The sequence below is a fragment of the Botryllus schlosseri genome, chromosome 13 (assembly GCF_051294905.1).
Source record: "Botryllus schlosseri isolate E-star chromosome 13, Bs_hap1, whole genome shotgun sequence".
Lineage (NCBI taxonomy): Eukaryota > Metazoa > Chordata > Ascidiacea > Stolidobranchia > Styelidae > Botryllus > Botryllus schlosseri.
The window spans coordinates 10,056,686-10,073,677 of record NC_137248.1 but is presented as its reverse complement, the minus strand read 5'-3'; the positions used below and the strand labels follow the sequence as shown (position 1 = coordinate 10,073,677).

The following is a 16,992-nucleotide window of genomic DNA, read 5'->3' as shown; positions in this document are numbered from 1 at the left end:
GAAGGTGCTGACCTTTTATTTAGCAACCAGCTCCCCAAAGTTATATATAGGCCGCGAGTAAGTCTCAGCTAAGGTACTGAGTGCTTCCCAAATTGGCCGAGAGCAGATCTTGGGCGTATGTGTGCTCGACTATAAAACGGTTGCAAACCACTGTTTCAAAGAGACCAACGTATATAATAATAATCGATAGGAATGAATATTCAATAAAAAATATGAAAAATTAAAGCTTTTGTTGAAGATATTTACAAGCACTAATAATGCATTATCGATGCTTTGTTTTGAAATCTCTACTCCTCAGTGGTGGAAGAATGGATAGGAATATTAACCGGATTCGGAGAAGTACATACCCGGAAGAGCTCGAGGAAACAAGAAATGTAGAGGGCTGTGGAGGTTGTCATTGTTCCAAAGTGATCTGACATCTGACTGATTGTGTTCGGATACGGGAAAAGTCTCTACATATTTAGGGCCAGGTATATCGGATATCATGGTTATGAGGACTAGATTCTGCGTTTGTCAAAATTCGATAGAATGTAGACTGCAGTGCCAGTTATCAATACGTTACCATCCAACATTGTAGCGTCCCGGTTTATATAGGCTTACGATACAGATACAGTATAATAATACGAAGTACTGCCGTACCCGTAACGCACTTTCTAGTCACAGACTATTTCTTGTACGTAGACTGTCACCATTTTCCTGATGAAAACTACTTGATTTCTGTACAATTATTGGTAAATCATGAAATTGACACAAACTTAACGTGACGTGCGTGAATACCCTACCCCTTTACATTTGAAGTTGACCTTTGGTCCAGACCAGCGCCACACGAACGCAGTCTTATTGTAAATCTGTCCAGTGAGAAACATATATATGTGTTTGTAAAAGGTTAAGCTCCATATTTTTATCAATTTTGACAATTGTTCCATAAATCACTCTGGTCTAGTCTAATGAAAATACTTCCATGTTTTTGTCAGGTAACATCAGTAAACATATTTTAGTTATTGTTAAGCAATATGTCTCGTCACGAAGGTAAGATGAACTGCTTATGTCGTTTGCCTGGTGCATAATCTGGAATTACACCTTTCATTTCTAGGTGTAAGCTGTGACAACTGCTTAACCAGTAACTTTCAAGAGAAACGCTTCAAGTGCCTAACATGTTACGATTACGATCTCTGTGAAATATGTTTCGAAAACAAAGTCAGCACTTCGCGCCATTCATCGTCGCACCCGATGCAGTGCATTCTAACAAAAAGAGATTTCGGTGAGTCACAAAACACAATTGTTACCAATGAACTCATTTGTACTTGAATACAGCGAGTAGCTTTCCTGCTATATATGCTATTCTGTAATCCTGAATTTTGTTTCTAAACCAAGATTTCACTGTGTATTTTATCTGGATAGTTTGAAATTCCACTGAATTTTGTCTGGCTGTTTTGATTTTGATGGCGATGTGAAAATCGTGTTATTTATTGAATACACAATCTGTATACGGTATCCTTCTATAGGTCTTGTGAATCCTTCATATTCGAATTCACTTCAAAAAAGCAAAACAGTTTTCTTGGTACAACATGGCAATTCATTGCAACCTAGAATGCTTCAATAATTTTTATGCTTTCGTAGAATTGTAATGCCAACTGTGTTCGTTACGTGATAGTGGATCCTTCACGTCACGATTCTGTTAAATAGGCTATATTTTGTCCCCAAAAATATCCGACAGTCAACGTTACCGACTTTTCATTCTGGATGAAGTGGTATCAACCTGTTACCCATCACCTCTTTTGAAACCCTAACCCAGTTATAAACAGCTCAGGTAAAGGTTTAGAAATGTTTGTTGACTAAATCCCCACTTGAAGTGACATTATGATTGCTGAGTAAGACATCTGATGTAGAGCACAAAATATGTTTTTTTGAAGTTGGTCTTTTCATCTCTTTTTTGCAACCCTGCTCTGATTTCACACAGATCTCTTCTATGGAGGCGAAGGTACGACTATGGATGATCCACCTGCTTTGACCTGTCCTATTTGTGGGAAACTTGGATTTACTGTAACGAACTTACAAGAACACGTGAACTCGCAGCATTTGGACACTTCTACCGAAGTTGTAAGCTCATCTCATATTTCCGATCAAGCCTGATCAATCGCGGTGTTATGATTTTAGTGAATAGGCTTTATTGTGTTTTGTGACGACTCATAATGCTTAATTGGTATGCTGTTATTTGTAAAAATTGATGTCAGTGACAATTCGCGTTATTTATCTTAGCTCACCAAAGTTAGGGATTATTCAATATATCAGCGTTTCTTAACCTTGTCGCCAGCGCCCCCCAAGGTACGATTTTGATTTTGAAGGCGGCGAAAACGCTCAAAGGGCGATATGGGGGCGCTGGGCTCAGGCGGGCGCTGAAGAAAAAATGGCGTCACAGTAGTAGGTGCAGTAGGGTGATTATATAGTAGAACAACACGTCTATATATCCCTGAGTTCTCATTGCAGATTAACATTCGACAAAATTTGTCCAAACTCGAAATTTTTCGTCGCACTGCGCACGAAGTAGGCTATATGACGATGATAGTTGCAACATGTTTCCATGATTGCAATGGTTTATTATAATTCATGTCAAATTATTTGTGCGTACTTTTAGATCGCCAATTCTCAGTTAATATACTTCCGTCACGCCATCTCGGGTTATTTTCCACAAAAATTTTCGAACTAGGTATTGTATCCAGAAGATAGAGGCACTTGTACCACTTGTACACTTGATAGTGAGAGCCCTTTGTACATTGAAGATGCCTTGAAGCTTTATGGTCAAAATGATTAACTGAATATATTTGTATTTGAGAGCTACAAAATTAAATTTTCAGAATATTTGTTTATCGTATCATAGAGGATACTGTTTAGGGTAGTGACCCGCAACTTTATATAATATGGGTTGCTTTGTTTGTAATACATTCATGTTAAAGGTAAATAACTGGGACCTGGGTGCTATACTAAATTCAATGTGAGCAAAGATCTTTATCACTATCTGAGTTGATTTACTAGTCGCAGAAGGCAATAAAACAAAACTCAACACAATTAACGCTCCCGTATCCCGGTTGCTGAGATGAATTCGGGATGTGTACACCGGATTCGAACCAGATGGTATTAGCCTGTACCCGATGGTTGTTATAACAACCTTGATTTGATCCCGAGTACAGCGTGTACAATTGTTATAGTATTAATTAGACAAGTGGTCCTCGGGCGCGATTCACGCTACAGTACTTCCAATAGTGTTGAAGTCTTAACTCGATGAGACCGACTGGACTCCCGAACTCTTACCCCTTGTTTTTACTACCGTCCTTAAAATATGGGGGAGGAGCGGCGCCAGACTTGAGCAATTTTCGAAAAGGGGCGTTGCAGGAAAAAAGGTTAAGAACCACTGCAATAGATAATAATATTATGTGTATTTTGATCAGATTTTAAAACTGTTAACTGTTAGCTGTAGTCTAGATGTAATAAAAATTGCATAGTAGACACTTGACCGCAGAGTGTAGCATGTTGACAATAATGGTGGAATGTCTCTTCTGAAATTGTATTTTTTGGTTTTGTTTGAAATGATTGCTGAATGTCTTTTTCATGATGTATTTCATGACATATCGGTATAAATCTAGGTTTCAGTTCCTGTTTTACCTGTGAATTGGAATTGAGGTTTTTAAACAGCGGGGGCACGCCCCGCTTAGGGGTGTGTGAAAACTTTCAAGTGCCGTCATGACTAAAGATTGGAACACATAATTATTGGCAGAATTGTGTGCGGAAATAATAAGTATGAATCAAGCAATTCATCAATGTAGCCTACATCAATTATTTTTAGTATAGCCAACTTAGCAATTTTTGATACGTTGAACCCGAGTGCGTCGGCTTCATGAACTGTTATGTCATAAAACTGGCGAAACCGGTAAAATACAGTGGGCACCATAAGTACAGCAAAGAAGGAATCTGCTATTTGATTTCCTGGGGTACGGTAAGAAATAAAAACCTGACTGAAAACTGTGCCCGTCACCAAGGGGAGCACGTTTCAGTAAGTTGAAGGACTGCTGAAATTAAGTTAAATTAAGTTAATTAGGGGATGGTACGGATTTCGTGTTGTTATATTTCTATTTGCATGCTGTATATTTTGATTTGGTAGAACATTACCATCTATCTATCTCTATCTATCTATATTGATGCATCAGCACTTATGACTCGTTCAGCAAATTTCCTAAGTTTAGCAAAGTTTCTTACCACGCAATATCTACGAAAGTTCCCTATTCAATTTATGCCTCATATACACACTAATATCGATAGCCACCCAATTCAACTTGTACCCTTTTCATTTTCCAAAGGTGTGCCCCATTTGCGCCGCGGTACCCGCGGGAGAACCAAACCACGTCACAGATGACTTTGCCACTCATCTCGCCATCGAGCACAACACCAGCCACCGTTCCCACATGGAAGACCCGATAGGCGCAGGGAGACAAAACATGAGAAGTATGCTGTCCATGCGTTCGACATATACGAGACGTTGAAATAATCACTCGCAGTGGGAGTGTACTGGTGTGTCGGTGATAGTAAAGCTTAGTTTCCTGTCTTCAGGGCTTGTAGACTTCTAACTACTCGCGTGTAGATTGCACAATTATGTGTAGCGATTTGAAAACGAGTAAATTGAATGTAAATTATTTCATGAAAGTTATTGTCGACCTGAGCAAATTTTAAACTTCTACAACTACACACCTACACCTATGCTAACAATAGTTCAGTGGCCTTGGTGTGAATGGTAATGTGAAGTGGTCAATATTAGAAGTTCTGTTAACAACCCTATGAGGGCTCAAGCCCAGCGCTTGGTGGCGGCCTGATAAAGCGCTGTTTCAATCATGGACAGGGGTATGAAAAATTATTATAGCTCGAGGGGTAATGTCGCAAAAAGGTTTATAAACAATTTAAACATTGAGCTGAGTATGCGACACCTCGACCAAATGGACTTTGGTTTTTGACCTTTTATGTTCTATTTCCACTTGTAACTCGGTACAAATTCACGGCTCCGCTACCTCACATTGTCGTTCTTGTAGGGATGTTTCATCCGGGGCGCGGCATACGCGGACCTCGGCACCACCGTAACGGAAACACCGGGATGCATTTTTCCAGCGGTCCATCCAGTCTAGTTCCTGGATTCAGCGCGGTTTCTAACGCGGCGGCGACGGCTCTGCCGCAGTCTAGAGAACCGTTTTCCGACCCTATCGCAGGTAATTTTATCCACTCAAGTTTGTGAAATGATGTTTTGTGTTGAATGTCGTAGGTGTGTCGTGGAGATGTTATCAATCTTCGAGATGTGTGTTGCTTTTTGGAAGATTGCTCTGCTAGCAGTCTGAGTTGACTCTTCTTGTGTTTTTTGACTTCGTCTTGGTGTCCATATTTTTTCAGAGTCATGAATTACTTCTACTTATTTGTAGTACTCGAGTAGGTTTTTCCTGCTTGCATTACTCACTTCCGTAGTACAAGTAGTTCCACTTCTACTTGACAGTTTTTTGGACAAAACCGGTTACTTTTTACACTTTGGAATTTGGGTGGTAGAGAGTAGTTTGGAAGATGATTGCATCCTGGACAAAATAACCCATGTATCAAGAAACTGAATATAAACTGGCTAGTAGCTTGAACGGCTGACTTATTCTGGCTTACGTTAGTGTAAATGCAGTTTTTACTTGACTTTACTGTCGTGCTTATTTATTTTTTCATGCAAAAATGCTGTACTGACACGATAAAACTATGAAGATTGTGATCATGGTATCACATGGGGTGGCTTATCTGGAATCTTGCTCAAAACTAATAAGCTTGATAAGCAATGGCCCAACTCTGAGCACAGGCCCACGTCACGATTTATGTGTCGGGCCAGAATTCTAGATGTGACCTTCATTGCAATTGCAAGCCGGGCTATGCCCAAATCTGATGATATATTTTAGCTGTGCGGCAGTAGATTACATCTTTCCTTTGAAGGCAGTTGAACTGTCGATTTATCCCACATTGAAAATAAGAGTGACACCACTTCACTGTATTGTGTCAGTCAGAGACTTATTTGGTAATGTGATGTTACACTTTAATCTCCTCTGGTCAACGGTTGACCTCTCATCCTTGAACCGGCGTTGACATATGCTTTTTCATTTTCACCAGAGCTACTATCTCAATTGAGCGGAGTGAGACGCAGTGCCCAGCAGCTGCAACAGAACGTGTCAACGTCGTCGCAACTGCAGGAGCTGCAGGCGCAACTCCAGTTGGAAAGGCAGAGGGCGTCTATCATAAGACAGCAGGTACCCGTTGTGTGTTGATATTGTTTCATGCGTTTTGATGGTGTCGTTGAATGCGTCTCGTGGTGACAGTTAGCTCGGTAAGATGAGTAGAGTATATGATGGAATCGTTTTGAGGTGACTCATGAAATTGTAGGTGTGTAGGTGATGCCTGAAAAGCCGCTGTCAATTCTTGTGAGGAGTAGGCAACTTTTATGATCATCGGAGTCACAATTGAAGTGCTCATATTGAGGGTCAGCAAGTTCGATATTTGCAATTTGTTGGCTGTGGCTTTATGGAAACCGCTATACCTCCTGACTTCTGTGTTGTACGTAATTGCGACTTTTTGAGGAGCTCATATATTTGAGGGGTCCTATTCCCAGATTTTGATCTATATTGTCTGCCTTGACTAGGTCTAAGCAACATGAGTGAAATCTATGACATCCTTTGTTGGTACTTTGAAATGCGAGCATTTGTTAATCAGGGTTGTAACCAAGTCACAAGGCACCGAGTCACAAGTCAATCTCACTTTTATAGTTTTGACTCGAGTCAAGTCGAGTCATTTTCAATTCACCACCGAGTCAAGTCCAAGTCAGCGAAAAGAGGGTCGAGTCCGAGTCACGGTAATATGACTCGAGTCGAGTCCAAGTCATTGTGTTGACTGCTCAGTTTTCTGTTAAAGTCTTGTTAAACCCACTTTTTATAACTCTGTTTGGTGATATCGAATGGTTCGCATTTATAATATATTCATTTTCCTCACTTTTAGCAGTTTCTGATTGCATTTTCAAGTACCAGTACGAATAGACGAAATCCCAATATTGTGGTTACTTGACTATTCTTCGAAATTACAATGAAATGTCGGTATTGGCCGTCTGCGTCTCGAGTCATATGACTTGGCTCGAGTCATGCGCAATGACTCGAGTCCAAGTCGAGTCAATACACAGATTGACTCGAGTCGAGTCATTTCCGTATTTTGAGAAAATGACTCCAGTCAAGTCGAGTCATCAGAAAATCGTGACTCGAGTCGGACTCGAATCGAGTCATGACTCGAGTCATTACAACCCTGCTGTTAATCAGTGCTTTCCTTTGACGACTACTTTCGACAATCCAGTAAGCAGTGTGATACATCTTCTAGTTCATTACACCATTCGCAATTTGGAGAAGCTGACAAACCAATTCTATTGAGATGTGCTTTTAATCCGCAATCTCCGGTTTGTAGGCGGAATAGAAACAATGGTCTGTGTGTATAAAACAAGAGTGTGTTGGTGTTCATTGTTGAAATGGACTACCTGATTGATACCCCTCTGCAAAAATCAGACTTGGATTTTTCGCATCGCCGATAGGACCAGGGAGAAGGACCCATTGCCCCTTCAAATTAGTAGCCCTTCGCTTTAATCATTACCCAAGATGTAGCTCTTGACTTCAAAAAGGTTGGTGACCCGTGTCTTAGACCATGATGTCTCGTATTTTCTTGCTGTAGCCATTGTCATGGTTGCTGTGGTGATGGTCGGTCAGAAATCAGGAATAACATTTTCGGGGATTAAATTCTCTGGCTGCTTCATTCTTGTTTGACATCTATATGTACTGTGTTCTTTTGTGGTCATGATCTTGTTGGCTGTGTTGCTTCCCAATGTACGTCTAATCGAAGTATGTGGTCATCAGTATCAACTGTTCAACCGCCAAATCAGTAGACTGCGTTAATAGCCAATTTAGTATTGAATGTTTCCATTACAATTGTGCTCTATCCTCTTCAAAACTATTGATGTTGTCTGCTTCATAATCAGTGCTAATCAATGAAATCCTATTTCCCCATCTGTTACCTCACTCGATTGGTCAGAACAGCACGTGCGAGTGCGGTAGCTGCATAGTATGATGCTCCTCAGATTTTCTTGGCAATGGCTGTGATTATGATGTCATAATGCATGATTCAGGATATCAGTCAACTTTCATAGCAAGATTGAGGTGAGGCATTTCAGAACTGGGGCAGATATATAGTTGGTGAGGAATTTGCAGTTAGTTTCTAGGAAGGGTAGGTTATGTCATCTAGGAAGAGAACTTTCTCTAGGAGCCTTGCTAGAAATCCCAACTCGAATGGGCAAAGTAATGTCGGGAGTACTAGAAGGTGAGTCTTTGTTGTTGCAGGTGAACTGTCAGTATGGAATTAACTTCAAGGTTATATGTTTCAAATGTTGTAAGTTCTATAATAGTTTAAATTCTATCATTTATTGTAATCTGTAAATGCAATAGATTGCATAGGGTAAGCCTCTGCTAATCACATTGTTGGTCTGCTGACGTGAGCTAGGCCCAATGACATAATTGTTTAGTCGGTTATCCGCCGAATATCATAGACATACATTATCTGACAAGATAGGATATGGGATGCCATATGGCCGAAGATATTCAAGTAACGCGCAGGTTCCGCAGATCACAGGTGAAAGGCCGCCGACCAACCAATAATGAATCCACTCGTCACTACGGCACTTCTTTTAACGGGCCGGATCAGGATGTCATACCGCTTCCCCCACCCGTACCGCTGCCTTTCACAATTGAATTGCAGAACATGGTAGCTTTGCAAGGACCTCGGAAAATTAAGACAGAAGATGACACAGTTGAGTGCGGTTGAATTCTGAGCAGGCAGGGCACTTGGGCGTCACTAATCATGGTGACATAGGCCTTGTTCAAAGACATGTTTTTTGTATGTTTGCCAGCTGTAATTCTTTAATCAGCTGCATTCATATCAAATTAAATCGCCTCGACTTGTTGGTATGCGAATATAAACTGGAATTATTGTATGCAGCATGTGGGTTTCCAACACATTGTCGAGCTTGTAGTCGTGATAATGATTTCTTTATTATTGTCAACTCAAAACCTGGGGTAGGTGCTCCCACCATTCTGGATAATTTCAACGTTGTTTGGCACATACTCGTGTTAACTGGGTATTGAGTCATTTGAGTGTTCTGCCTGATGAATGTATGAAAGTATGTTTGTTCGAATGTCTGCCGAGACTGAATGTGGACGTTATGGGGTGGCCTATTTCTGACGTTACAAACTTGTAACTTGTTTTGATTTTGAAGTGGGCATTCAGTCTTGTTTCCAGAGTCTTAAGTGGAGAAATGGTGAAATATAATTCTAATTATCCAAATTCAAGTCGTTCGTGAGAAGTTCTATCACCTAGCACAGTGGTTCCCAATCTGTGGTACGCGTACCACTAGTGGTACGCGAAGGTCTTCCAGGTGGTACACAAGTTGATTCCGTCTTTTTTTGACCGAAGGGAGTTATTAGTTCAGGTGGGCTTGATTTTGAGTTTTTCAAAGCCATAGTCATCGTGGTAAGGTCGTCGTCGTCGGTAGGGGCAATCCCACCAATGAAGGCCTACGGGGAAGAGATCCAGTCGTGACGCATTGGGATTCTTACCTAACCAAATTCGGTTTTAACATATTTGACCACAAGAATTCCAAATGGATCCACCACAGAAATCATGTACTAGTTTATTTTCTGTTTCGCTGCCTTCAGGAGCTCAACAAGGTGGAGACATTTTTTACTGTCTTTGGCGCGTGTAATTCATATTTAGGTGGTACGCGAGCACTGCATAAAACCTCGGAATGGTACGTGGGCGGAAAAAGGTTGGGAACCACTGACCTAGCACCATGTCACATTTACCTGTCCTGTTGAGGAAGTGTGGATAATGTATCTACTTTTTGCAGTTAATAATTTTTTCTGCCTTTGGAAGTTGGTTTTAGGCAATCCCTATCACGCATGGATAAAGTACTACGGTAGCGCAGTCCTACATACAGGTTACAAATTGCCTGGAGATTACTTGTTCAATTTATGGCACACTACCCACTGCAAATCTCAGGATTAGGATGTGATTAAATATATCCGTTACTTGGAGATCTGTGTATTCCTGCCGTCTGTAAATCAACTTGTATATGCAGCCTATATCAACTGAGTAACGGCTCATTTGAACACCAAAATTGGTTGTTTATCGACTGAATGACTGATCGACTGGTTTACAGTTTAAGTCACACATTTAAAAGTGCCGTTTTTATCGTTTGACTGACTGTTCATTTGAGTGGCAGGAATGAAGTTATTTCAGGCAACACATTGGCATGTTCTTATTGAATCGTAGAGCCTGAACCAGTGGTCAGATTCAGAATTTTTTCAGTCGTTACTATCACAATTCTGCCATATTTTTCAGCCAGTTCTGCTACAAAAATTCGTTGACAGTAACCAGTATTATTAATTCACTGATCTCATAAAGCTTCTTGACGGCTCTATAGAACCAGCTGAGTCCGACCACTGGCTGAAGCCCTAACCCAAACATGTAACAAGGGTGGAGTACCGCGTAGTCTTTTTCGAAATGAGAGTTTATCCCGATGTCTACAGTTTTTTGTCTGAAATTGTTTACATATATGTACAATGCATTATAACGCGTCTGAGCTTTATCTAAGTATTTACCATTCTGCTATGTCTGCAGTTACGTATGAATGCTCGGATAGGGCGCACTTTTTGACGGGTCCTTTTTTCGCTGTCATTCGCCATTCAGTTAAACCTGCGGTTATATCCCACGCCGATACGTCCTTGGTATGTTGATGACCTATAGAATAATGTCTGATGATGACGACGGTTGGGATGTTGTTAGCGGTTCTTCAGACGAGACAACGGAGGACGAGGTTGCCACGTCTTTTGCTACCGCCAATCTGGCATTCACCGATGTCCTATTTCAGCTCGATCGTATCCCGGCGAAAATCCAGGCCGGCCAGAGCGCGAAACAGAACGGCCTTCAATCGATGAATAATCAAAGCAAGAGTTACGCGACGGCGGCGAAAGGAACTGATAAAGACGCTTCGACAGCTGTAACGGAAGATGAGGACCCGAGATTGTTATTGTCACAGTGAGTGCCGATGGTTTTGAGTTGGAATTGCGCGATATTTTTCGGTCCACTGTGTAATTCGCTTAGAGAAAGTTTCGTCGGAGGTATGGCACGGCCTTCTGAATTGATTTGATGTGGGGCAACGAATTTGATATGTGGTCCGAAATCTCGAATGAATTACTTCTATCATCATTTCATCTTCCTGCACCCTCTAGTGGCCGTGCAATTTCACCGAACGAGCTGAAAATAGCTAATTTTGCCATGTCTTGATAACCGCTTATGCTAGAAAGCTAGTTTTGGGCTTAAAAGCTGCGGAAGCAACATGTTTCTATCTCACTACCATAGAACTTGGTCTAAAAAATGTACAGAAAAAACGTTACAAGAAAATAATTGATTTTTAGACCGCCATTAAAATGTCGGTTGGTTTTACCAAGTTTGCAATGCCAATTTGTTACATTGCTGCTTTACACAACAGAATCTGGTTTGGCGGACCTATGAGGTGATTTTTTTCTCAAGCTAGCATAATTTTGATTAGTAGAGAGAATGATTGAACTTTCATCATATTACATCATCACAAACCTTTATGATATGAACTTGGTGAAAAGGGTATCTATCTTCCTGTTCAAGTCATAAGAGTTCACTGTTCATTATTGAATTCAAGACAGGTTCAACTCTTGGGGTGATATCGAAGACCTCGCATTCATAATATAGGCATACTCATTTTTCTCACTCTCAACTGTTTATTCAAACAGGTTTCTGCGCCTATTTTTCTATGTATCGGTCCTGATACACGAGACTTGAGTCAAGTAATATATAATGACTCGAGTACAAGTCGAGTCGACACACAAATGCACTCGTGTCAAGTTGAGTAATTTTCGATTTTTAGAAAATGACTTGAGAGTCGTGTCTAAGTTTAAGGTCACGATAGTACAGAACAGTATTAGGCTATACGTAATATACAGAGATTCAGAGAGGTAAGCAGTTTTGCCTTACCAAGTTCCTGTTCCAGCGGAAGTGAAAGTTATCCAAACCACTGGGGTGGGCAGAGCAGGGGTTCCAACCTTTTTATGGTCGTGACCCCAAATTTCGATTTGAAAATATTCCGCAACCCCACTCTTAATTTGGTGTGCTGATTACTAGAAAAATGGTCAGCATCTTCGCCCACACACGGCGTATGTGGATTGTGGAAGCCGATGACGGTGACTGTGTGCGTAGTAATAGCAAATTTTATAAGCAGTAATGAACTGGCCGACCTCTGTCTGTCAATACTATAGCAACGTATAAAGGTCTTTTGAAACGATTTCGATCTATATCCAATCGAGTAGTGCTGGCGACATTGACAAATTAAATACACCCCAAGCACATAGCACTACCGGTCACTTGTAGTTTTCCTGGAAGGAGAAATTCCTGTCCTGTTAATTTCTATGTACGCAGCACCTTAATCGTCCTAGTGGTATCCACTGTCCACACACCAACCTTAAGGCATAGTAGGTGGCGCTTTAGAATGACGCTTCAACTGATCTGATTACTTGTTCGCTCCGTTCACATTCTTCAGAGGTCTTTTCTATGTTGTAAATTGAAGTAAAATTTTCAGAAATGAGCTGTCGATACCATCCATTCTTGTAGTAGTCATTGGTATTTAATTTTCATCCCCGCCACGCTAGAGAAAAGGCAAACGGCCTCATTGGAGTCGAGACTCGTATGTTGGGAACCCCTTGGGTAGAGCATATATTTATATATTTTTATATTAATTATAAAAGAATTCATTTCACTGATATCTTCTATAATATTGTTCCAGGATATATCGGAGTGACGTCGGCGAAAGCGACGATGCGCAACAAACGGAAATCGCGGAACAGTCTCTATTCGTACGCGAGCTGATCCACACCCTGCGTGTCGAAAACGAATCAACGGGGCAGGACGACACGCAGCCCCACGCGCCACTGCCGTCGGCGGCCCGGGCCCGCGCCATGCCGGTCGACTGCCGGAATCCCACGTGTCCGCCGACGGCAAAGCCCGTCTCAAAGAAAGGACAGCGTGTCACAGCCGATACGGACATTTCAAAATCCGATCCGCCGGCCCACGATGGAATCGACAGCGTCCAGGCGACCGGAGCAGGCGCGATTTCGGGCAGAGGTGGTTTCGGTGAAAATACACCCACGAGGCGTAACGACAATGGAGAAAAAACGCAGCGCCCCTCGGATTTGAAAAAAGACCTGGGGGCCCGCTCGGCGCCACAGTTTACCGCCGGGGCGTCCAACATGTCCGACTTGGTTCGGTCGCCCACCGCCTGTCCCGTGTCCAGTTTCCCAGTTTTAGTCAGCGGTTCCACGGAACAATGAACAGCAAAGCCCCCCCCCCCAGTCTGGCGTGTGTTTCTTGAGTTCGATTTCACGTCGGGTGCCCCGGCGATAGGCACGGCCGCGCCTGAAAATGATTGACGGGCCTCGTCGCGATAGGTAATAATTGTATTCGTCGGATTGCCTGTGTCGCGAAAATCCCGTCGCATGAAACAAATTCAACATATATATAGCAAGTTTCGTGATCATGAAGAGTATATTTACTTCTTTTTTTTCATCGTCAGCGTTTGGAGACTAGTGTTCTTTTTCAGCTGGCTTGGTGATATTGAATTCCCGGCGATTTGCGGAACTTTTAAGCGTTTTGTTGAGGTTATTATCGATTTTGCTTTTGTTTCGAAGCCTCCCCAGTTACTAACGTACGGCATGATAACTTTGCTGTCATTCTTTCGCTGTGTGGCTCTCCTTGTTTAGATTAGCAGACGATGCGTATTACATGAAAAATTCGGGCCCTAAGGGTGCCACAAGTCCTCTATGTGCTGTGCTGTGTTTAGTAGGTATCCGTGGACTGCTACAGTTACAGTTAATCCCGATCGACTCCTTAACAGACTTGACTTAACAGGTGTGTAATCTGTGCTCACTGCTCATGCTCATTGAGAGGAGTGAACTCTGTGATTTGAGTATTAATCGTCATGATTCCATTAGATCAGTGGTTCCCAACCTTTTTCGACCCATCGCCCCCTTTTCAAGGTCAACACCGATCATCGCCCCCCAAATTTTGTGCACCGATAATTGGGCATACAGACTGTAATCACCGGCGGGTTGACTCAAAAAAAAAAAGGTCATCTTTCTCCGCTCAGAGCTGAAAATAACGTTTTTTCGCTCCGCATTGCTAGGTGGATGACTAAAAAAAAAAAAAAAAAAAAAAAAAAAAGGTCAGCCGTTTTACGCGTCATCGCCCCCCTATCGCCCCCTTCGCTATTTTCGCCCCCCGTCGCCCCCTTTGTCCATTTTCGCCCCCCTGTCGCCCCCTTCGTCATTTTCGCCCCCCTAGATCGCCAAATCGCCCCCTGGGGGGCGATATCGCCCACGTTGGGAACCACTGCATTAGATTAATGAGAGACATTTTTCAGGTACTGGAATTGTACGTCAATTTTCACTAAGGGTTAATATTATCAACAAGCAAGTTTCTGTACTTTTTCCTACCTTGAAACCTGATTAATCGCATCCAGCATCCTGAACATGCAGTGCAAATCTTCGCACGTTGATGGAAATGAAATTTCTGTGTAGTCGTGATCAAGCCGCTGGACTGTCACGCGGGAAACGACATGGGCATGGGCATGGTCAAATAATACTGGATTGTCTTCGGTGTTTCCGAATCACCCAGCGGTACTCTACGAGCTAATCACCGATACTAGCGCCTATTGGGAATGTATTGGAAATTGAGCAAATTGACGTGCTCACCGTAAATACTAGTAAATGGATGGATGTATAGTTTCATCAATTGCGACTAATTCGGCCAGTGTGCATGTCCTCATAGGACATATCGATTTCGCTTTATTTGGATTGTACTCGCTAAAGCGGTACAGTATTCAGAACACATTACAGTTGATTGATGGTAGCGGTGCTCTTGACTTTTCCGCCTGCGTGTCTGTCACAGACCTAACCCAGTCATAACGCGCGATAACATGTGAATCGAACATACCTGAGCGCGCGCCAGCGGATCCGAAATACTGGTCAGCGAAATGAAAGATTTATTTGGGCAGAACATCTGAGAGCCGTTTCTGGGGTTTTCGAGGTTGCCAATTACGAATATCACATTAGTTTTTCCAGATTTACTCTCAATCAGGAGGTATTTATACCCCTAAAAAAGCCCAAAATTACCGTATTTACCCTTGAATATCTCGCTTGATCGAAAGAAAATTGTAGTTTCTTCTAATTTTATACTGCGCATAAATATATAATTACTTATGAAGACTTCTAATTTTATACTGCTCATAAATATATAATTACTTATGAAGAACCCGCAAGTCGTTAACAGTCATTCTATCAATATTAACAGGACCAGGTGCGACATATTTGTTAGTCAAAAAAGCAATTTGTCAAGCCTAAAAATTGTACTTTCGCACTACGGAAATACATATTCTCCTGTATCAATGGTCATTCTACCAAGATTAAAAAGGAGTCTAAATCTATAAAATTTGTCCTTGAAAAGCATAACTACAATAATCATATTAGTCTCATTTCTTTTGACTTGTAAATGGATAATTTTCCGCTGAACTCAACAAAGTGGGTATACCTATAGTATCCCTACCAAACGAGAAGCTTAAATCTGGAATCTTTGATAGATTTCCGATTCGAATACGGATGAAAGATTCCAATTTCATATTAGGAAGGAGTTCACTGCATGGCATTTATCCTAAGATGTTGTACATAAAACTTTTAGAGGATCACTGATCAAAAAGCACCCAACTACAAACAGTTGGTCCGAAAATTCGTATCTGCATATGAAAAACTTTAAACGAGCATAAAAGTTCACTTTCTGTTCAGTCATCTTGATATATTTCCTGATGATCTTGTTGATTGCAAGTGTGTGGAGAGGTTCCACCCAGACATCAAAACAACAACAGAAAGATATTAGGGCAGATGAGATGAATATATTATGGCAGACCATTGCTGGAACCTTTCGAGAAACTGCACTAAATTGCTTACAGGCGAAAATCGCACAAAAAACAAATATGCTTTATAATAATTGAATAGTATATTCATATTGAAATGAACCCGAATATTTTCGACTGACACTCGTCAGGGGTAATCGTCAGCAACTAGTAGAGAATTGAAAAGAACAGCGTATATCAACAATCGTAGCACAAGATATGACGTCACCAGCATGAAATTTCGAATACGAGAGCGTTCAATGCACTATTTTTGTTGACACAGCCTTGAATAATATTATATTCCAACTGATTATTTCAAATTTACAATAGGTGGTTGACGTAAAACTGATTGAATTAATGCCACGCTATTTGAGTATCCATGTAAATACTTATATACGTGGCTGGAGTACAGTTATGTAGGCTACATGATATCCGTGAAAGTGTATGACTATGATAAATATAATACCCCTAAATATAGTGCTGTTGCTGTATTTTGATTTAAAAGAGTCTTTTGTGTGTAAAGATAACAAGTAGATTGAATTTCTAAACTTTATAGTGCGACTGAGCCGATTTTTCTATCTCGTCATTACAGCGAAAATGGGAGATTGTGGTCAAAATAGCCCCATGGGTTATCTCCAAAACAAGAGCCAATTTGAAAAAAAACTAAGGTCATATTCGGAATCAGTGCCCTTCAGAACCCTCAAAACCACTCTTACTTTGTCTGCATAAAAATATGTGTTGACTAGTGTAATCTGCGAGAAACGTGAATCAAGTCACTAGTGAAAAACTCAACTATGCTATATCACAAAAATTCATTCCTTCAATGAGAATCGTAGGCGTGTATACTACCCGTAACGCGAAATGGTTAGTAAATCAAGCAA

The 16,992-nt window shown here is 41.3% G+C and overlaps 1 protein-coding gene across 1 annotated transcript; it reads left to right on the top strand.

Annotated features, from left to right (window-relative positions):
- The first annotated feature begins 888 nt into the window (after positions 1-888).
- Positions 889-13,687, top strand: LOC145453952 (E3 ubiquitin-protein ligase KCMF1-like). The gene is made up of 8 exons (XM_080331917.1): positions 889-1,029; positions 1,094-1,261; positions 1,961-2,100; positions 4,353-4,497; positions 5,076-5,249; positions 6,172-6,308; positions 11,012-11,178; positions 12,956-13,687. Exons 1-8 carry the CDS (start codon positions 1,014-1,016, stop codon positions 13,497-13,499), a joined length of 1,491 nt encoding a protein of 496 aa, XP_080188043.1. The 5' UTR covers positions 889-1,013; the 3' UTR covers positions 13,500-13,687.
- The last annotated feature ends 3,305 nt before the right edge of the window (positions 13,688-16,992 follow it).

Coding starts and splice junctions, on each gene's coding strand:
- LOC145453952 (XM_080331917.1), top strand. Junction 5,250..6,171: donor GTTTTCCGACCCTATCGCAG/GTAATTTTATCC, acceptor CATTTTCACCAG/AGCTACTATCTCAATTGAGC. Junction 6,309..11,011: donor CGTCTATCATAAGACAGCAG/GTACCCGTTGTG, acceptor GTCCTATTTCAG/CTCGATCGTATCCCGGCGAA.